At 35.0% G+C, this 22,902-nt stretch overlaps 1 protein-coding gene across 21 annotated transcripts in view; it reads left to right on the top strand.

Moving 5' to 3' along the window:
- Window positions 1-22,902, top strand: part of Trpm (Transient receptor potential cation channel, subfamily M) — a 171,131-nt gene that overhangs the window by 11,516 nt on the left and 136,713 nt on the right. For 17 of the 21 annotated variants that reach the window (XR_008405528.2, XR_008405525.1, XR_008405526.1 and 14 more), the window contains exon 2: window positions 1,673-1,750. The exons of 3 other annotated variants lie outside the window; for them this stretch is intronic. Coding sequence is in view for 14 of the 18 variants with exons in the window: in XM_053758234.2 (XP_053614209.1) it covers window positions 1,673-1,750 (78 nt within the window). In the remaining 4 variants the exon portion in view is untranslated. Of the gene's footprint in view, window positions 1-1,672; window positions 1,751-10,196; window positions 10,351-22,902 lie in introns of those variants that run through there. One more of the 21 variants, XM_053758229.1, reaches the window with a different exon arrangement.

Below are 22,902 nucleotides of genomic sequence, written 5' to 3'. Positions count from 1 at the left end.
ACAAAACGTTGCTTAGAACCCGAGATATTGATGATAATAAATTATGAGCGGACGCACGAAGTAAACGCGGGCGTAGCCGCGGGCAAAAGCTAGTATATGAAATAAAAGTTTCTCGGTCCTTGCTATATTTGGTCCGTGCGTTGCTTTTTTTCCACATTGGATGGGATCAAATATCTATTAGCGTTAAGCCGTTAGTCCCGGTTGTATTTGCAGTCGTTAAAACCCGCCAATCCGCAATGGGTTATGGCCCATCCATAAGGAAGGCCAGTGCAGTGTACACCACGTGTAAATATAAACATTGGATATGAGGATATGATCGTACGAAGCGACTAAGGGACACAGCCTAGGCAGCTGATAAGCAACAATCGCATTCCCAAGGAAGCGACCTTCAGGCAGGCGACTGGTTGTAAAATCACAGCTGAATCTTCGAAATTTAAAGTTTTTTTTTACGCTGACATCGGGCTTCGTGGCTTTCGTTCGGTATGTCATCTCGAAAAAGAAAATATGAACTGTATCGTCGCGTGCTTGCCGCTTTTGCCGCTCAGCTAGGACAACAGAATACTTGACTTCGTCTTGCGTGCGCCAGAAATACGCAAGTTCTAACACAATTCGTGAGTCTTTAGATAAATCTGATCACCTTTATGAATAGGCTTTTTCATTATAAATTAAATTTTTATTTCTTTCTCTCTCAGCGTCTTTTTTGTGCAATAAAGTTTGAATAAATAAACAGACTAGAATTATGGAATTTTTACGGGAGATGCAATTCATCCAAGCGAAGAATCCTGGCAAAATTTAATTCAAACTCAAAATATACCGTACTAGTCACATATTTTACTCAGAATACTGCATTCAGACGGTACTAGGTTAAAATTATTGTTAAATTAAATGCATAGTTTGACTGGGGCCTGACAGTAACACTTGAAACCGCAGCCGCATATACCTTGGGTTCGGAAAATTTAGTGGACCTCATAACGATTCAGTTTAGAGCTTCGAGAGGATGAAAATTCACTAAACACAACAATTTTGTAAATTTTTATTTTAATTTAAATTACGATATTATCAGTTTTTTTTTAATTCTTGCTTGAAAACTATTGACATTACACGAATATTCGGAGTATTTTTATTACGTGTACTTTTTAGTACAGTCAACAGCACATCAAGTTACCCTGCATGAACCTCTATGGCGAGGTAATAGCGACGAGTTTGCAATGAATTTTGATAGGTTGGTGTGCTGTTGACTGTAGGCACTATTTTTTTTTTATTTATGTAAAAACATTGCTTTTGCCTGCGGCTTCGCCCGCGTGAATTTCCCACGGGAACAGCTATTTTTCCGGGATGAAATGTACCCTGTGTCCTGTGTACTTCAAAATACATGTACGCAACATTTTAAGAAGATCCGTTGAGTAGATAAAGCGTGAAGAGGTATCAAAGACACTTATTTTCACATTTATAATAGTAGTTGAGATTGTAGTTTATCTATATATATATCGTTCCTTTCCTATGACACCTTTATTTTATTTATGATATGGTCAAACCAATAAATTATTTAACAGTTGACACAATTTAATTTATATGACAGATTAATTTTCACACTTTTCCCTTGATTTTTTATATTTAACATTCATCATTTCTTATTTTTTAAATTATTTATTTATATTTATATTTCCAACAGGGCGTCCGTAGTGGTCTGAAAAATCTGGTGGGGTTGGCGATGCTCTCCCTGTCCATCCCGATCGATGATAAAAAGAAAGTCAGTAGCCAAATTCTGGCATGATCATCATCGTTCATCATCAATCAATCATTATATATCCATAACACAATCATTTTGCACTTACATTGGCAAGAGTATGCACCATTGACGATAGAAAATACTTTTGTTATCTGTGGATTTGAATTTGATGGAAGCACACGGACTGATTTGTTATGAAAAACTAGCTGCGCCCCGGGGCTTCGCTCCCGTGGGAGTTTCGGGATAAAAAGTACCGTATGTGTTATTCCAGGTTATATTCTACCAGTATACCAGATTTTATAACAATCCACTTCGTAACAGTCCACACGGTTTTCGGCATCCTTTGTTTTAACACTTGTTAGACAATTGGACTGCATTTATATGTAAAACATAATATTGAGTATTGTCTTCTAACTCATCCTTTACATGTGCAAAAGTTTGTCAGGATGTATGTTTGTTACACTCTTTCACGCAAAATAGGGATAGGGACCAACGAGTTTCTTTCGGCATTTCTTCTCAGCAGTGGTCGTTCCGAAATACCAGTAGTTTGTAGCTTGTGAGAAATAACTATAAATATTGACGAGAAAAAGTGCATGTGAAGGTCTAATTTCTGAATAAATTATTTGAATTTGAATTTGAAAATCTACTGGACGGATTTTTACGCAATTTGGTGCACAGAATATTAGGGCACCTTTATTCAGATTTTCATGGGATCTAAGCCCAAGGGCGCAACTACTAAATCATAACTACGTTCTATTTCAATCATCCAATCGAGAATCAACACAATATTCAACAACGATGGGTTACAGTCTTGGAATTAGTAGCTACACCGGAAGTACTTACTAATTCTTTAGTTACAGTTTCCAGAATTTCGAATATTTGACTGGCATGTGTTTATTGTTATTCTTTTCGTGACAAGGTTTGATGTAAATATGCGTGTATGTGCATTTTCGACGGTAACATTTACATTATTTTGGGTTTTATTTCCTCTACACGTCCACATAACGGCGTGAGCGTAACTTACTTTTTTTCAGAGCCGTATTCCTCATGGCTGAGGGTCGTAGTCATTACGTGGAATTAAACACACACAACAACTTTCTTGGCATTAGTAATGGAGTGGTTTGCCATTGCCTTCTCCATTTCACACACAAGTTAATAATCAACCAGTGTGCAGGTCTCCTCACGATGTTTTTTTTTTTTCACCGGAAGCAAGTGGTGGTCGATGAAAACTACTATACATGAGTCAGATTGGTGTACAAACTCAAGTGGCACGAGTAGGATTCGAACCTGGGACCTTTCGATCCACAGACGAGCGTCTTAACCATAACACCAACATCGCTTCTACTGACTTACTACTGACGGCATATTAAAGTCAAATTATTAGACAGAGTTATGAATTGAAAATATTTCTCACAGGCGGTAGCTTAGCAACAGAAACTTAATTCAATTTCACCAATAAGCCCGCCATACAGCTAACTGTCGGCTCTGTCCACCTCGTAAGGGATAAAGACATGACTATATGTATGTGAAATATGTTTGTCGTGGTACGATATTATATTTGCTATTGATGTTAATCGTACCAAGGTGAATTTAACAAGAGTTCGCTAATTTTCAGTGTCACCTGATTTTAGCACGTCGATACTGTTAGTTACAATGCCTTTTATTTATTCGTAATTATATAATTTACATAATTATATATATACAACAATAGGTCTTGTTATATTTTACTAATTAATAAAAAATCCATTGGATTGAAAAGACTAAAGCAGGTTATAGTTATCGTCAAAGTTGACTGGTACAACCCACAGTTAGCGTCCTGTTTTTTTTAAGGAATAAATTTATAAAATGTGTTTCCGTATAGCAAAAAATGTTATACTCTGGCCATCTATTTGTATTCATAATATTATGTCATTGATTGTGGCTATAAAATATCACCTTGTGGCTGTAAAATTACTACCTCGGTGGCGCAGTGGTAAAGTGCTTGCCTCTGAACCGAGAGGCCCCGGGTTCGATCCCCGGTCGGGTCATGATGGAAAATGATCTTTTTCTGATTGGCCCTGGTCTTGGATGTTTATCTATTTAGGTATTTGTTATAAAATATAGTATCGTTGAGTTTGTATCCCATAACACAAGTCTCGAACTTACTTTGGGGCTAGCTCAATCTGTGTGATTTGTCCTAATATATTAATTAATTGATAAAATTATATTTATTTATAAAAAAATGCAGTAAATATGCGTTCACGAAGTTTAAGTTTATGAATAGTTTTTCGTGAACTTATTTACTGCAATTTTTATGGCACAGATTATATATATATAAAATACTTCCATACAATTATACAATTTTATCTTCGGCCAAAATTTACATTCATTGCATGTCGCAAAATATTTCCCTTACCGGAAACTGCTAATAGTATCTAGATAATGTCAGACTGTCTGTTAGTTTTGGATTTTTAGAGACAGGATGTATGTATTTCATACTTTTGTTTGTACTTTGATGTTCCAATTCATTATATAAAATTACAGGGTTACTAAGTACATATTATGTACACTACTATTAGATTAGATGTCGATGGCCGGTTCTTAACTACAATATCACGGAAGCACTAATACAGCACTAATAAATAAAGATATTGAATTACACCTAATATTATTATTACGTAATATTAAGGTAAAATTTTAATGTCAGATCTAATTTTCCTTAATTTAGTTTATTCACCTTTAATGTTAGTGTTAGTTAGTGGAGCAACATTGTTTGTCAACATCATTTCCTGGTAATGAAATAAATAATTTTTAATTTTAATTAATTTAAATTTTCAAAATGTGGGTTTAGCCGTTTTGGAAACAGTCAGCTCTCTCTAGCAAATAAGATGATGCCAGCAACTTCGGAGTCAGCGGTTGCTTACATTTTAATTTTAACTCTTATATTTTATACTAAATGTTGCCCGGGGCATCGCTCCTGTCGAAATTTTGAGATAAAAAGCCTATAGCAATCTTGGGTAATGTATATATCTAATGGTGAAATTATTTAGAAATTGGTTCGGTATTTCCGGAGATTATCCTCCTCAAATATACAAACTCACAAATGTTTACCTTGTTATAATAATAGTATATATTACTAGTCTCCTTCTTTGCGTGTCGAAATGGCAAATCTACAATACTCTATTGGTAATATATTCTTGCAAGAACCGAGCCATTTCGCTTCATCGGAAGCTGCCATCAACCCAGCTCGAGTACAGACAGGTGTTTGGTAACTCGCGACAGGCGAGAAGGTTAGCCATCTATTATGGGGATAGAGTAGTAAAGTACTAATATGATGCACAATAAGCCTATATGTTTCCTATTTTCATAACAAGTGCATTTGCACTCGGAATGCGGCACGTGTATTGCATTTTGTATGCGATACTGTTCCTATTACAAGCGCTAGTAGGACTGTAAGTTATTGTACACTTCAGCGCTGTGACGTCGGAGATCAGAACTACTTATAAGTTGACAGTGCGAATATTCAGTGATATATAACTGAATATTCGATATACTGCGGCTCTACCTGGTAAATTATGTACACCGAAACCATTTTCAGGAATACTAACACTCATTTAATATTTAGCTAGCGGTCCGTCCTGGCTTCGCTCGGGTAAAAATATAATAAAATTAAACACCTAAACTTTCCTCAAGAATCACGTTATCTTTTGGTGAAAAGCATATGGAAATCCGTGCCGTCGTTTTTGAGTTTATCGCGAACAGACAGAGAGAGACGCGGTAGAGGACTTAGTTTTATAATAAGTATGTGAGGATATTCATATCACTATTTGGTGAAAACCATACAAAAGTCCGTCCGGTAGTTTTTGAGTTTATCGCGTGTGTATTAACCGAAAGGTCCCAGGTTCTAATCCTACTCGTGCCACATAAGTTTATATACCGATCACTTATAGGACTTTTCATAGATTTAATTTATATTTTTTATTGCTACCGGTGAAGGAAAACATCGTGAGAAAACTTGCACACTGTTTGGTTATTAAGTTATGTGTGAAATGGAGAAGGCAATGGCAAACCACTCCTTAAGGGAAGTACAGTCCAACTGTACATAAGCACATAAAAGATAAAGAAGAAAAAATATATTTTGTTTGCATTACCTCCAGATTTACTTAACCTAAGGGCTGTGACTTAATAATAGTTACCATTATATTTACTTAACGAAATTTTAAGAAGAAAGTAGGTGTCTAATTTTTTTCGACATCTTTCAGTTTCTCGAACTGAAACTGAAACTGAAACCGAATGCCTGTTGGCAATGACACTTAAATTAGTTAATCTGTGCTACGCTGCATTTTAAATTTAAACAAATATCGTGACGCCAATTATTACATAACCAACAGAACCATATGTATCGTGTGACTATAACGTCATATATTATATTATTTAATTTCTCAGGTTGTAAGTTGAAGCTGTTGCCAACTGTAGAAGTGTGGCCACGAAAACGGCGAGTTCCTCGTTACAACACTTAGAGCGTTTTTGTGTGAGGGTCCGACCGAATCTTCGGCTTCGGATTTCCATTTTAATTTAGGTTCGGTTTGATTTTTTTCCCTTTTTAATTGTTTCATCTAATTAAACTTGCAGAACATTGAAACTATTTTGTTATGTTTCTATTAGTCTCTAAGATGTAAATAAAAATATTTTCCGTTGCAAAATAAAAAAAAGTATTATATTTTTCGATTTCGGGCGAAACTGACATTTCCACACATTTTGATAGTCTCGGTTGGACACCACAATAAAATAATTCTAATATAATTCGTCAGCAGATTTCTCTGGCTATGAGCTAATACATGAATTTTCCGACCAAGAAATATCGAAAGTATAATTTCAATAAATTATTGCTGTATCGTCAAATTTATTAGATTTAAATTCGTATCTTCTCCCATTCTAGTTCAATTTCCCGTTTCCCGCTATAATAAAAACGCTATGCCCGTCTATCCGGTAGTTCATTCATTCAGTAAGTGAGGCAAAAAGCGATCAGAACAGACAGTTTCGTGGCCCTACTAATGAGATAGCTCGTGTAAGATTACCTAGACCGATTCTACCGCTGACCTATTTCTGTATATCATCGAGGATACTATTTCACTATTTGATAACTTAAATATAAATCTGATATCTACCTATCTGGTACTTCCGTGTAGTTGATTAAAGTGTGCTTTTGTCCAGATAAGGTTTTAAGGATTTATGCCACATACGGCTTATATTTCGTTCCTTATATAATGTAGTATTCTCTGTTGCACCATTATAATGATACACTTCATTGAATACTAATAAGAATAAAGTAACATTTAGCTTTGTTTAATTTGTGCATAAAAGACTTAAACATGACGTGTGGCTTCCGACCTAGAACAGGACCAATCCATATCTTCCCATGGATGTTGTAGTAGGAGACTTAAGGTGCGTATAAGTCTTAATAACCAAGAGGTAACAATAGCATTCCCAAAAAGGTGTGACGTCACATCACCTCACATTTTAAGGTTATTAACAGACTCCGGGCTTTGAGGTGTCACAGTCGAGACTGTAACCGAAAACGCGCTCAGATGAGAGAGAGAATCTATTTTAAGAAGAATGATAAGAAATGAACCGAAATGGGAAAGAAGTTACGAATAATTAAAAATATGTTAGAAAGGATAACCATTGGGAACACCTCTTTTTTACATAATGTTTACAAAACTGATATGACACAGTATAATAAAAAAGCTTAAAATTTTTAACTTACAATATACGTAAAAATGACAATTCTAATTGTTTATAATATTACCTTACACTTCTAACTCATAAATGATGTGAACATTACAAAATTCTTGATTCAAACAAAGCAATGAGGTAAATTAAACTTTCCTGTGTCACCTTAATGTTGATGAAAATATCACCCATAGGTAATAACTTCAGCCATTTGTCAGACGTTATGCTAGAGTTACAGTGACCTTTCAACTCGTAAGGGAATAAATTAGGGGCTCGTATCGCGTCCACAAAATCGCAGTTTTAGACGTACTCGTAAATATAATAGGGTGACACACAAATGTTACGGTTTAAAAATTAATGTGAAGGGAAAATAAATGGGGAGGATATGAAAATAAATCCGAAATAGTTTGTTTGGAATGCAATGTTTGACCTATTTGAACTGTTGTATCTATATGTTATATATATATATATATATATATATATATATATATATTTGAAATTCTGACTCATTTTACAACAAGCGAACAAAATCAAGCACAAATTACCCTGCCATTTCCTAACTCAAGTCCGGTAAAAAGTACTCTGGACTCCTAAACAAGCGTTGCAGTTTTTATTACGTCGAAATAGATACCATGGTTGTGGTTGGTTTGAAGTGGCCCACTGTACTGCCAACTATATATTTAGTTACCTTAAATTAACCTCTATACCAGATCGCGAAAAAGGTGAATTTGCAGCGAATATGGGTAGTTTAATAGGCTGTCGACTGTACGCGCCCACGTAATCTTATTACCACTGTTCTGATTAAACAATTTGTTTGATTGTAAACCCCTTATTTACACGAACTGCTTGATAACACATTTTGACGATGTGATCTTGTCACGGCGGCTTTTTTTAAAGGTGTTTAATTAGTTTCTAATTATTTTCATTCAATAATTAAGTATATTCATAATTGAAATATAGTTTTTATTATAATCTATGTAAAAATTATAACGATACAGACTATACTCGATAGTATTGTAGTATAGAACTTCTTGTACGTACCTGTCCATAGGTGAAAACAGGAAAACAGTAAACAAATCGTTGTGTAGTTTTTGAGTTAGTTTTTTTTACAAACAGACAGACAGACGCTTCAGGGGACATTGAATTTAGCATGAACCTGAAACTCTTTTCGAATATCAATATATATTTATATAGAGTTTCAGGTAATTGTGCTTATTGTACCAAACAGGTTGTAGTGATCATAATTTTTGTCATCCACATAGGTATGTAGATGACAAAATTGACGAAGGTACGTTACTTGAAGATAACTATCAGAAATACAACTCGTGTACGTAGGTATTGTGTCATGTCTGAAAATCAGTGTATCAGCCTTTGGATGATATGTGTACTGAGATGAATCTTTTTGTATTACAGCAACACGCGCAGACACGACTTCCTATTTTATATTTCTTTGTCTATCATATGTATGTTATTGCTTTTTACAAATCAATGTTACATCTATCTGTTTATACTTTATAAAAAAAAATACGGTTTTTTGATGTTAACTTCTTTATACTCGATATAGAAGTACAAAGTCGTGTCCTGTATTTAATTTCTATTGATTTTCGTTTATTTACATACATTGTACTAAGTACAATCGTTTGGAATATTACAAACACGAGATCTCATCGTGTGTACTGCAATATACTATTTTAAAAATAAACCATATAGAATCAAATAAAATTCTTCACATAAATCATTTTGCATCAAAAGTTATCGTTTTATAAATATAGAACGTTGCCCTGACGAGGTTGGTGTAGCTCTAATCAAGTCTAGTGTACAATTTGCTTAGTCAGTTTACTACACGGCGCCCGCGCATTTTCACATTCGGAAAGTTCCAAATTCAAATACAAATTTTTGACAGCTTGCGTTCATTTGTCGGACTCCTGTGTTTAAAGTGTAATTTTTATATAGTAAATATTTCTTTTCTGGAATTACTCAAGACAGATAGTCTAATGGAGAACAATTCTTTTGTGTTTTTTCACTAAATATAATTGTTTTATATGAGTGTAACATCAAGTGCTATGCTACAACAAGATAAATCATTGTAATGTGATTCATGGTTGACATAAATAATTGTAACAGTGTTCGAGAACGTTCAATTTACGTTGATATCGTTCATTCAGTTATTTAAATTAGGAAAATCAAACAAATCTTTTCATTTCAACCAGTTCCAGTCAACACGATCATAACTTACCCTAATCCAATGCTAAATCGATTTTATTACCATCGCATAGAGTTCAATTCAGGGGAACTTGCGAATACTTTACACAATAAATGCTACGCAGTAGGTAATTAAATACAGAAAATGTATTTTCACATTTTCCACCCTTCGAAGTTACCTTAATTAACAAATTATGCATAACAAGCTTATTCTGATTGACTTATCGTTTATATTGACAATTAAATTTTAACAAAAAAATCATCATTCATTATAACACAAGCTATTCCTTGCGGCTTTGCTTTAGAAATGTTGATTACTTATCGGAAACATTTTTATAGACAATGATATATTATTTTGTTTCGCGTAAAGGCCGTTTGATTTGCCCAATAAAACAAATGAGTGTCTACTAACTAATGCTAGGGTGGGATGCATCAGTTAACTTTGACGTTAAATTAAAAAGAAAAACCTAAAGTACGCCATTTTATATAAACGACGGCGCAGTTTAAAGTCAACGTCATAGTAGACTGGTGCAACTCACCCTAAAGAAAGTGAATGTTTTAAAAAAGTCAGTGAAGTATCAAAAAGTCGGGACACGTGAAATTTGCGTGAGATGACGTCACTCGGTATACCTACAGAGGCGCCCATACATACAATTTTATACACCTCGGCCTACCCGCCCAAGCCCGTCAAGGTTGCACCCAAAAAGGTAGGTAACGATTATTTTTTTTCTTCTTTGTACTTTTCAATTTTGGAATCTGTTCAGAAAGAGCGCTTCTTTTGGTGAGCTATGTTGGCTGGTCTATGCGCATCTCGTCAGTTCAAACCATGGATTCAGTAAGTAGGAGTACCTACTAAATCCATGGTTCAAACAGCGAGGTGACAACTGATTCAAGAGGCGATATGCAGCGGTCAAATGTTCCGGTGGCAGTGTTGCCAGGTGGAAATAATAGATGGCGTGGTAGGGCGCCACATTTTTCTATATTGTTTTTTTGGTAGTCATTATCGACGCTCTTACCTCATATTTTTATGGAGTCTGACCAGCTTGCCATAGGTACTCATTCAAATATACATTCGGTCAAGGCGCTATACATATTGAACAATTGATTAATTGTTGTAATCAATTTATGTGCGTTCTAGAAATGAGTATGTGTGTTCTAGCCAAAGACGCGTTATAATAGACCATCTATCCACACATATTATAAATGCGAAAGTCAGTTCCACTTTCACCGCTGAACTGAACCCCTAGACCAATTTTGATGAAATCTGGTATGCACGTAGTTAAAGAACCCCGTTCAAACATTAGCTATTTTCTTTTTCAAAAATCAACCCCAAATGAGTATAATGGGGCGTGAAAGTTTGTATGAAAATCGTGTCTGTTTCTGCTATCGCAGATAAATTCACACGGGCGAAACCACGGACAAAAAGTTATAAATTTGTTGATCAAACCTCAACTCTGCTACTTCAATGAGTCTACGCAAGGAAATATATTATTATCCATCTGCAAACCGTACAGATTTCAGTTAATATAAGAAGAACGGCTCACTGCGATCAAAGGCTCACGAATAGGCATTACTAACACTCACCGAATGGGGTGATTCAGTGAGAAATTGCTTTCGCAGAACAAATACGCCATCCCGCAGTAATCTACGTGCTTATTTTGCATTTGTTTCATTTACAAATTGGAATTCGGGGCGATTGAACCGTTTAGGCAATATAATACGATATTGTGTGTGTGTGTATTGGTCTTATTAGAAGGCTCGAAGATACCCATGACGAGGGTTGTATTGCAGTTTTGGTACATTATCATTTGGTAATACCGGCACCATACTATCGTCGAACGCTGACGTGAATGAATGAATGAAGGTGGCGCAGAAAGCAAAGAGTGTTTTCTAATATCGGATGCCAAGATCCTCTTTGAGTCGCTTAGCCAGCAAAATATTGTCACATTTACACAGATAATCACTCTCTTTCATTATTTTTCAACACTTCCATCCCTTTTCACTAAATCACTTCCAGATTTTGCAGGAAAAAAGTAGCTAGGACAAAAAGGACTAGGACTAAAAAGCATTAGAAATTTATAACTTAAATATGTTATATATATATAGTGAATAAATAAAAAACTGCTCAAGTGCGAGTGGGATTCGAGGTACAGGTTCCGTATAATTAATTACCTTTTTTTGTTATGTACAAAGATTTATTCATAAACATGTGCCGCAGGACATTGCTTCTTGATAAATCGGGAAGTTATTACCTATATATTCTTCTTATTCTTTGGATAAACATACGTTGACCCCCATTTGGATGTTTTCACATCTAAAAAAGACTGTAGACCCGAGTATCCGTATTAAGACGTGTTTTATAAATTCAAAAGTCTGTCTATATTTCTGTATGTCACGCTTTTATGGCAAACCACTGGGCTGATTTTAATGAAATTCGGAACAGATATAGTTAATGAACCAGAGGTTGAACATAGGTTACCTACCATGGGCAGAACTGTGGGCAACAACTAGTTTGATAGGTATAAATTTCAACTTTATATTTCTTTATTCTAAACAGACGGACAGCGAAGTGCTCCTATCAAGGTTCCGCAGTACGGAACCCTAAAAACGTGTTTTCCTCTTAGAGTGGATTATAAAATAACCCATTTATTTCAACCTCCGACGCGGTTTTAGGTATGGTGTGTTTTATTACTTTTATACGACTGCCATTAAATTGGTCATGTTAAAATTTTCCGGTATCGACCCTATAGAAACATTAGACAGAGTTTTTCAACCTATAAAACCTTTATCTGTTTGATATGAAAGTAAAGTTGTGGATAGCAAATGGGTTTTTAGAAGCAGCTTTGATTTAGTTTTATCTGAGGATCAGGGTCGTTACGCGAATGGGCAGCGTGATCCAAATCCAACACTCCCAATCTATCTGTATATCCTAGTATCTAAATGGGACCTTTAGACCCCAGTTGTTCGTGGACGATGGGAAAAGTAAAAGTAAAATTAAAAGCAAATAAGTAAAAGAAAATAAATTATAATATCCCTCAGATTCATACTTAATAATTTAATTTTAAGACTAAAATTGACTATGTCACTCTCCACCCTTCCGATTGTAACGACAACAATACCAAATTATAGGGTAGATGGCAAAATTTTGGTTTGATCGCTATTCAAAGACCCTTATATTAATAGAAACACCAGTGAAAAAAATGTGATAATGACAATGCTTTCAAAGATATGACAAAAATAAAAACACACATTTTTGAGCTCATCCAAACGCTCCATATAAAACACGTAAAATGTTCGCAAAGATATATTCATTATATTATAGTTAAGTTATTTTTTTTATGCACTTAATTACTCTTTTAAATGGACTTTCCAAACAACTTTAAATCCTCATATAATGATCCAGCTGCTTTGTTACAGTCTATATGAATTAGCATATGTTACCTATATTAAACACCCTACCTACCAAACAACTACTTACTACCCTATTGCTCCATTTCTACGTGAAATTTAGACAAACAAACACACTTTAGCATTTATAATATTAGTATGATATTCCATGATTATAGAAAATTCTTGAATAAATCTTAACTATGCACGTGTATTCAATAGAACGCGATGAAAATACGATTATTTAATACAAAGTTCGCTATCAGTCGTGTTGAGGCACTTGACGATATCAGTTTCCAACAGTAGCATTACTCACGATAATAATGAGCCTTACGTTGAAAATATCCTGATATTTGATACGATATTTTTCTCTCTAGTGCTTCAAACATTTGAAATCCCTGACATATCATCAGCATTAAAAATACATTTTGAGCATACAATTTTTAACCTCCCTTATCCTAACATTAAATTGAGTGAGCATTGTAATCTGTACTTGGAGCGAAAATTGAAGGAAATCGTGCGGTTTTTGAACCACAGTTTTCCTTGCCTAGAATACGACCAGTTTTTTTACCGTGGATGTCGTGCGAGTGACGTAACCCTGTATTTATATATTTTTTTATCAGCACTCTGATCACAATCATAACCTATTTTGATATACTTTTTGACTATGTACATTATGTAGTGTTAACTGCAATGATTCTTATTTGTTACACATGCGTTCACTTTGTTGTTACAATTTATATTCGTCTGGGAAAATAAGTGTTAGAACCTTATTTGTAAACAATGTCAACAAATTGTAGTCAGTGTTGCCAATTTAATAAAACATCAGTCCTTACTGGTGTGGTCTGATGGTCCGATCAAAGACCATCAGACCACACGTTCGACCATAACGTCGAACATGGTAGAATGAATAATTGAATGATTAAAATGGCAACACTATCGAATGAACTGTAAAACCGTTACAGACCGTGTGTTATTAAAGCACTTACATGGGCGTAGTCTTGTACACTATTGGATTGACTCTTGAGGACTCTTGACGTTAATAGTAGTTTGATACATTATCAGAAAAAAAAAATTAAGAAACAATAATGGTAAGCCCTTCTGGCATGATAGGACCAACACTGTTCCAATGAGTTTCTTTCGGCATTTCTTCTTAGCAGTGATCGTTTCGAAATAGTTTGTGAGAAATAACTATTTAAGCAATATAAAAATTGACGTGAAGAAGTGCTTGTGAAGGTCTAATTTCTGAATAAATTATTTGAATTTGAATTTTGAATTTGACTCTGAATAAAAACTCAGTATAAAAAGCCTTGACGGATGAAACAAGGCAACAACATTTCCAAAGAGTTTATTCTTACGCGGCTCGCTGGCTTCTGAGCGTCGCAGCAGAGTATGTATATGTATATGTTACGGCTAAACCCAGAAATGCGGCTAAACTTAGGTTTAGTCGGCTAGACCGGTCTCAGTTGGATACAGGTGCAGTTGGTCATATTAGATTAGGTGAGCCGGACACCTAGGTGTATTGTGTTAATCTGGCTAGGTCTAAATACAGTTGGTGGACAGGTGATTTGATAAGGTTAGCCACACTTCGGTGTTAAGCCGTAACAGTAGACAAAATTGAAAAATAATTCAAGATCCAACCAGTGTTCAGTTAATACCTCCTTACAGTTAATTATATAGAATAGATAAGTGTTATTTAAAACGATATAATAATTCAAATCAGTGGAATAAATTACGTAGGCGAATCAAACTAGATAATTATATATAGATTCAACATAATTAGTTTCACACTTTATTTGTTTTGAACTTTGTCCATAGCCGCACACGTCAGCGGGCAAGGTTGAACTATTTCCAGTAATATTTTCGGTATAAGTAAATATTTGTGTTATCCTATTACTGGGTTTATTTTGCAGTGACTGTACTATCGATATATTTTCCGGAACGAAACGGGTGAGTCGCACTAGTCAACTTTGACGCCGCTGAGGTTTAGTAAAAATGGCGTACGTTGCATTTTTCTGCGCATGTTAAAGTTATCGTCAACGGTGAAACCGTTCTATCAAAAAATCCCGCATCAAAATCCGTTGCGCAGTTCGAAAGATCTAAGCATACTTAGGGACAGACAGAGAGCGGGGAGCGAATTTGTTTTTTTTTTTAAATATAATACTACGCACTATGCAGTGATAGCGATAAACAATTTAATTTTAAACACAGGAGATTCATCACGTACCCTTGGTGCCCTCCCAACTCCTATACTTCCAATTAATACCTATCCACTTTGTCTTTAAAGTACCGTCAACAAAACAGCACTCGCCGGAGATTGTCTACAAGAGATGCGCTCGGCGGCGAATAGAACCTTTGCATTCACGTAATTTGCTCAGTTCGGTACCGTCAGATAAATAATTTAACAGGTATTTATCAGTCTCTTTCTCTCATCTGAGCTAGTACGTCAGTATTCGCACAGATCGATTTTGGTCCCTTTTGTTACATTGCGCTTACGAAACAATATTGTAAAATTTGGTCACATATTTAGGTAATTTTATTTACAATTTATATTTTTTCAAACGGCCGAATACTCAAAAGAGCATAATACATATACATAAATACAATAAATATACGCAAAAAGCATATTATAGCTCTTTCTCTTGGGGCATCAATGTTCAGGTTTTGACAAACTTGTTGACAGTTTAGTTCACTAATCACTAGATGTAGATAGGGGGTCGTAAAACACACTCGTCTGCTTTTTGTTTTTATGTCTTGATTTTATAAAGAAAATAATTTGGCACCTATAAGTTAAATACAAGTTTAACGTGCTGACCGTACCAAAGCTGATTGCACCATCTCCCGTCTGGATCACTACGTACTTTTATCGACGTATCTTGTATCTCTTTATCGCAAATCGATATAATTAGTTATTAATTCGATCATAAAATATTTTGATTTTAGATACAAATGAACAGAATAGATAACTCCTGTTTGTTTTTCATATCATTTTCACTGCATTTTTCAGTTATTTTTATTTTTTCAATATATAATCGTAAAATAAACTGATGAGAATTTTCATTGGAAATCGGCGAGAATTATCATGAGAGGAAATTTCATTCGTTACATTTCATTTCACTTCATTCACCTTACGTGGCGCGCATTGTACTCTTATAGCATACTAGCGGCGCGTCCCGGCTTCGCTCGGGTATATAGCCTTGAAAATTGTAGCCAATAGAGATTCAGGAGTTCAGGAATACACACAGCCAACAAACATTTTACTAACATGTACTTAACACTAAAACTGGAGTTTTAAAACGTTTGGTCTATTTCTGTGCCAAATTTCATCAAAATCAAATATAGTTTTTGAGTTTATTCATTATAAACAAAAATACAATTCTTTTTTCTCTGGGAGATGGCGGAAAACTACGGACAGATGGTCAATTTTGGTATGTTCTTACCTCGAGACATGCACGTTGCCGGATTTTGAAATACACGAGTCCCTTGTTGACTGCAGAACCCTAACAACCTTTCGTGTGTACAAAGAAAATTATTGTAATATGGCGGAATAACAAAAATTCGTGTATTTCCAATTCCAATGTGCTGTAAATTTATCTTCAATGTATTTCTAACCCTATTTGTACAATCCAAAGGTCCATTTTGTCTTGTAATGTCAAAATCGTAGTCAATGTTCTGAAAATATATTTTCAATGAATTTCTAACCCTATTTGTATTTACAAAAGGTTCATTTTCTCTTGATAAATAATAAAGGTAGGCTCCCACGGGAAAACGAAGTTGCGTAAATCTGAAAAACGTAAGGCTGTGCGAAAATGAGTTGGCTTAGGTCGGTGCGGTAATAAAGAGACACACACTTGTGGATTCTTATTATGTGTTGCTTACCGATAAGCCGCTGGCTGGAATAAGCTGGGAAGAAATTGGACATATTGACCTGAAAATTAATTCTGGTTTATTCATTATAAATATTTAACTTGATTTAGCTCTCGAGGAATTAATTAAAGGTTTTTAAATTTTTTATTTGGCTGTTTATATTCTAATTTAAAAAGCCTCTATACTATTAGATTTTTTAGATATAAATTACATAATATACTTACTTAAATGTGGTCGTCTTAATCAAAAGGGACCTTATGGCGCCCGGCACTTACGCCATTATTGCCGTTGTTTTGTATTCGAACAACGGCAATGAAGACCTAAGTGACAGCTGCCATAAGGTCCCTTTCGATTTGGACGGCCACAAATCAAAATTTTTTTTTGTGAATTGTAGTCACATTCATAAATGAAAGATATTAAGTCCAGGCTATCTAACGACTATAAATTTCCATGTCTAACTAGGTCTGGGAGCGATATAAAAACATTGTGCGATATACTTAACACAGTGTGGTCCTATTTTAGGGCGGAATCACACGCCAAAGTGTGAAAATAACATTGCATTGGCAATATACGCATTATGTGGGCTTTTGTTGTTTACAACTGTATGTGCGATATACTTAACACAGTGTGGTCCTATTTTAGGGCGGAATCACACGCCAAAGTGTGAAAATAACATTGCATAGGCAATATACGCATTATGTGGGCTTTTGTTGTTTATAACTGTAGATATATAAATGTTATTATCATAATGTGTCAGTAAATATAACGGCTCCAGCGCTGTTTGTATTGGCTCCTGTCTTCAGAATTATTTACATATTACGCATATGCTACGTAATTCGTATGTTTTGTTAATGCGTTACTCTTTCTTTTGTATCTTTCTCTCTCTTTCGTTCTCGAGTGTTCCCGGTTGCACTCCCAGCATTGCATCCCAACTTTTATGACCGGCCGCATGCCAGCGTTCGTTTATTCTCGGGTTAAATATCTGAGTAAAAAAAGAATCATGATTTTATGACCGACCACCTGTTAACCCTCTTTGGGAATGCTGTTGTTGCCTATCCGATGTGAAGGGGGCCATTATTTTTATTTTATCTATGGAAGGGGCAATAATTGCGACTGATCGTGAACAGTCGGTATTTACGGAGGGCAAGCAATGTTGCACTGTATTTTAGTATTCAATAATATGCTGTGTCACTTTTCCAAAATATTCTAGAACTCTGGTTCACCTACCAAATCCTGCAGGGGTCGTATTATGTTGCTTGTTAAATAAAAAATTTCTCAATTTCGGAGTAATCTCGCTACAAACAGTACAAGTTCAGGTGCCGCGGTTTCCCTAGAGAATGTATTTTACCGTTGTTTAAAATGTAGACAATCTTGTGGTTTTATTTTTTACTAGCGGGTCGTCCCGGCTTCGCTCGGATAATTATACACTTTAACCTTAATATAATATAAACCTATATATAAAGTCTGTACAGCACTTTTTCTTGTCAGCGGTCCACCTTAGTTCACCTATGGGAACCACGACCATGTAGGTACCAATACCAAAATAAACTTATATTTTACTTTTCTTATATAATCTGTTCGTGTACATAAATTGGTAAATAAATAAATAAAATACCAAAATATTTTCAAAGAAACCCTTACGTCAAATGCTGCGAAAAGTTTAGATTTCTTTGGAATATTTGAAAAAAAAACGAAAAGACGTTAAAAACGACGATCCTTTGTTTGCCCGAGGGCTGAAAATAAAGTCGACTTGGCGCGATATGATTACATCAGTAATCCCATAAGCTCCATGAACTGTGCGTATCAGTGCACATACAAATCACGTTGTTTCCCGCTTGAATGTGGTGTGCTCCTCTTGTCACGTGCCTTGTTTAAACCCTGAAGATTTTCCAAAGTAATGAAGACTTTATTACACATGGGAATAAGTAATATTTTACTAACGTCTTCTTACATTATGTGTTACACTGGTAAGTCACATACCTAAAAAGCATTTCATGTCATCTAGAGGTAGATGTGAAAACGAATCAATGAACATTGCTTCTATGCTTCATGACACCCGCGCCCGTCATGAAGCATACAAACATAAAAGGTGAGAGTGAATAGGCATTTTTTTGAGCTTACGTATACCACTCTTTCTCTCTCTCTCTCTCTCTCTCTCTCTCATTTCAAAAGAAACTAATTTGAACAGTGTTGGTCCCTATCATGCCAGATCGGCATGATAGTCAGATAGATAATGTACATAGTCAAAAGGTATATCAAATCAGGTTCTGATTGTGATCCGAGTGCTGATTATAATATATATATATTTATATATATATATATTCAAAGTAGTTTCTTTTGAAAGTAATTTGAACAGTGTTGTTAAGTTTTCAAAGTTGGTTGGTGTCTATATATATATATATATATATATATATCTATCGATGTGAAACACAATTAACTTACATGAAAATATATGAGAAACGAGATGACCAGCATTCCCTCTGGCAGCACCCGTTCACGAGTTGACGCTCAACCATAATAGAGGGAACCTCACGACCCGGCCCACAATATTATATTATAGTAAGAGACTTCAACAACTATGTTAGTATCTATAGGTGGTTAAACTATGATTTTTGTTTCTGTACTGCAATACCATCAAGAGCTATTTTATTGTCATCCAAATGAGATGACAGTTAAATAAACGTCAAACAAACGTCAAAAAACAAAACACTTGCGTACAAAACAATAAAAGTTTAATTGTTTTTTACGTCTATCGGCGTACCTAAGTGACCGTGTAATCATTATTGCTGCGTTGATTTATAACTAATTTACAACCTTGAATTGGTTATAAAATACTAATAAAAATATAACCTTATTTTATACCTAGAAAAACTTATCGTGCGAATGTTTTCAAAATTTAAGAAATCGCTTGTGACATAAGTACCATACCACTATAATACTCGCGGAACTTTTCTATTCGACCATATGATAACTAGCGACCGCTCGCGACTTCGTCCGCTCTAGAAATTTACCAAACTTGGTGCTTTTTTTCCTTACAAACATTCAGAATATAAATATACAATATTACAAATTATTAGTAGAGTCCAGACAGTACTTCAACTGGAATCTTCACCAGGTGAAGCACGGGGCAGGTGCTTAGGTAAAGCACGAGGTAATTTTTACGAGTACCTACACATACACCTACTGATAATTAAGGGTAGGTATTAATATTGTAATTATTTAAAGGTTGTTACGTTTTTAATTTTATGCACACAAGCGCCATCGCCTTAAGCGCCATTCTATAGTCAATAGCGCTTTATAACGTAGGTAAATCCTAGGGGAATAGCGTACTTTTTGAATAAAAAGTACCCTATGTGTTAATCCCAAGTATCAGCTACTTCAACACCAAATAAAATTATAAAATTTGCCTAGCATCCGCTTTGAGCATGAGCAACAAACATAATCACAAACTTTCGCCTTTATAATATTAGTTGGATAAGTTGCAAATGAAACAATGACAAATTATTGAAATAGGATAAAAAAAATCTACCCAAATTAAATTCTCTTCCCACAAGAGTCCAATCAATGGGTACAAAAGGGAGCTAAAATGAAATCAATAACGGTAATAGCGCCGACCGCTTTGTCCGTGACATGTACCGAAGCTCCACTTATTGCTAAAGGCGATTTTCCATTAGCTTTGTTGAAAAATTGCCTCCGGGTGAGTGTACTTCTAGTAGATCAAGTCAATTCCCTTCCATGCCTAGAAGTCTAGGATTGGAAGAGAATTGACAGAACAACTTATGTGTTTATGCCTTTAGGTAATTGTTAACTTGTCAACTTTAATATTCATTTGATTATATTATATTGAATTAAATAAAATTTTGATTTAATCAATATAAAAAATACCATTCTTTGCGTGATGTGAAGCTATATCCATATGTAATATAGCTATATAATAATCCAAATGCGTCAATCTGTTTTGTCTGTCACGCTTTCACAAAACTGCTGAGACGATTTTCATGAAATTTTCGGAAAGACAGTTAATGACCCCCATGTAAACATGGGTTAACGTGGCTGTCATAAAAAAAAAAACGGGCTAATACTACGTACCTACGACCAACACACTTTGCCATGGATAAAAATTGACCTTTCTCTATACCAGTGCCCTCATTCTCCTTCATTCACCATCGTTGAAGGTTGGTGTCGAGTAAAGTTCTTTCTCAAGCAAAAAAGCTATTAGTGTTTTTAAACGTCGTATTGGTCTAAGTTTTTATATTTTATTTGCTATTTCGACCTCGGTGGCGCAGTGGTAAAGTTCTTGCCACTGAACGAGAGGTCCCGGGTTCGATCCCCGGTCGGGTCATGATGGAAAACGATCTTTTTATGATTGGCCCGGGTCTTGGATGTTTATCTATATATGTATTTGTTATAAAATATAGTATCGTTGAGTTAGTATCCCATAACACAAGTCTCGAACTTACTTTGGGGCTAGCTCAATATGTGTGGTTTGTCCTCATTTATTAAAAAAAAAAAAAGAAAAGAAGTAAAATGTTAGTTTTATTGACAGAGCAAGTTGAAGGTTATTAGAAGGGCTAGTTAGAAGGGCGCGCGTCCCCGAAACGGTAACCGCCATTACAATACGATTACATTATTGCCTATTTAAAAAAATACTTAATATCAAACCTAATTAGCTATTACAGATAAACTTGTGGTATGATCAGAAATTATACAGATTGTTAGAACTTAATGTACCTACCTATATGTATGTAAAGTTGTAATCCGTGATGGTAACTGTTTATGGTACCTATATGGTACAAATGTACCATATATTTGACAAATATGCATACACTATTATAAAAGAAACATGCAAATAATAATAACGTTAATTAATTAGAAATTAGTCTACAAACATATACCTGGTGGAAACACACCTCAACACCACAGTCTTTAAAATGTGTATTGTCTAGATGCAGAAGATGTCTAGACGTCTCTAATGGCCGCATACGCCATTAGGTTGAGACAAGACACTTTACTTGATACCCGGCGCCCTAGCTGAGCGAGAAAAACTATTAGGTAGTAGCACAATGCGATGTATGATTATCAAAAGTGGCCATTTTAGCGCTGAAATCTATTACACACGACGTAGCATTGCGTCATAACGTATATTAGATGTTGCCCGGGGCTTCGCTCCCGTGGGTATTTTTAGATAAAATATAGCTTATCTATAACAATCTTGGTTAATGTAGCTTTCGAAGAATTTTTGAAATAGTTTCGGAGATTACCCGCCTCAAACATACAAACTCACAAAAGCTTCCCTCTTTATAATAATAGTATAGATGTAGATATTTTTAGGTTTACATTGATAAGGTAAATGATTATAACATTAATGTAAAATAACAAACACATAAAGTTGTTTGTGTCATGTTCATGTCTTCTCACAAACAAACAAATACATATACTTCCAGACAATATCCAGGGAAATGTTGTGAACTTCTAAAATATATATTATATGTAATATGAAACTGTAACTGTATGTCTGTACAATACTGTACATAGAAGACATTACAGATAATTAAAAATAATTACGGGGTTGCTCTATATGAGACTAATAAAAGCCAAAACATTTTTTTTAGAATTTTTCTCAGACTGTAAGTTTGCATATCACGCAAAAACTACTGGGTGGAATTTGATGCGCTTTTTACAGTTGTAGCAGATAGGAATAGCAGAAGGTCTAACTTAAAATCTGGTTTCATTGCCATACGTTGCTGAGAACCCGAGATATTCATAGAAATTAAATTACGAACAGGCGCACAAAATAAACGCGGGCGGGCCAATGCTAGTTCCTGATTTGACAATTCCTGGAGTAAAAGTTAGAAGAACCTATTGAAATTTTAGATTTTTAAAATATATTTTTATTTGATTACTATTCATTTTTTTTTCAGGTAAGTCTTCGAGTTTGCTTGGGCCAACATTCAGCCCCTCATTGCGTAAGTAAATAAATATATTAGGACAAATCACACAGTTTG

This window comes from Plodia interpunctella, chromosome 18 (assembly GCF_027563975.2).
Source record: "Plodia interpunctella isolate USDA-ARS_2022_Savannah chromosome 18, ilPloInte3.2, whole genome shotgun sequence".
Lineage (NCBI taxonomy): Eukaryota > Metazoa > Arthropoda > Insecta > Lepidoptera > Pyralidae > Plodia > Plodia interpunctella.
Note: the sequence above shows the minus strand (reverse complement) of the source record. Positions and strands in the feature narration are given on the sequence as shown.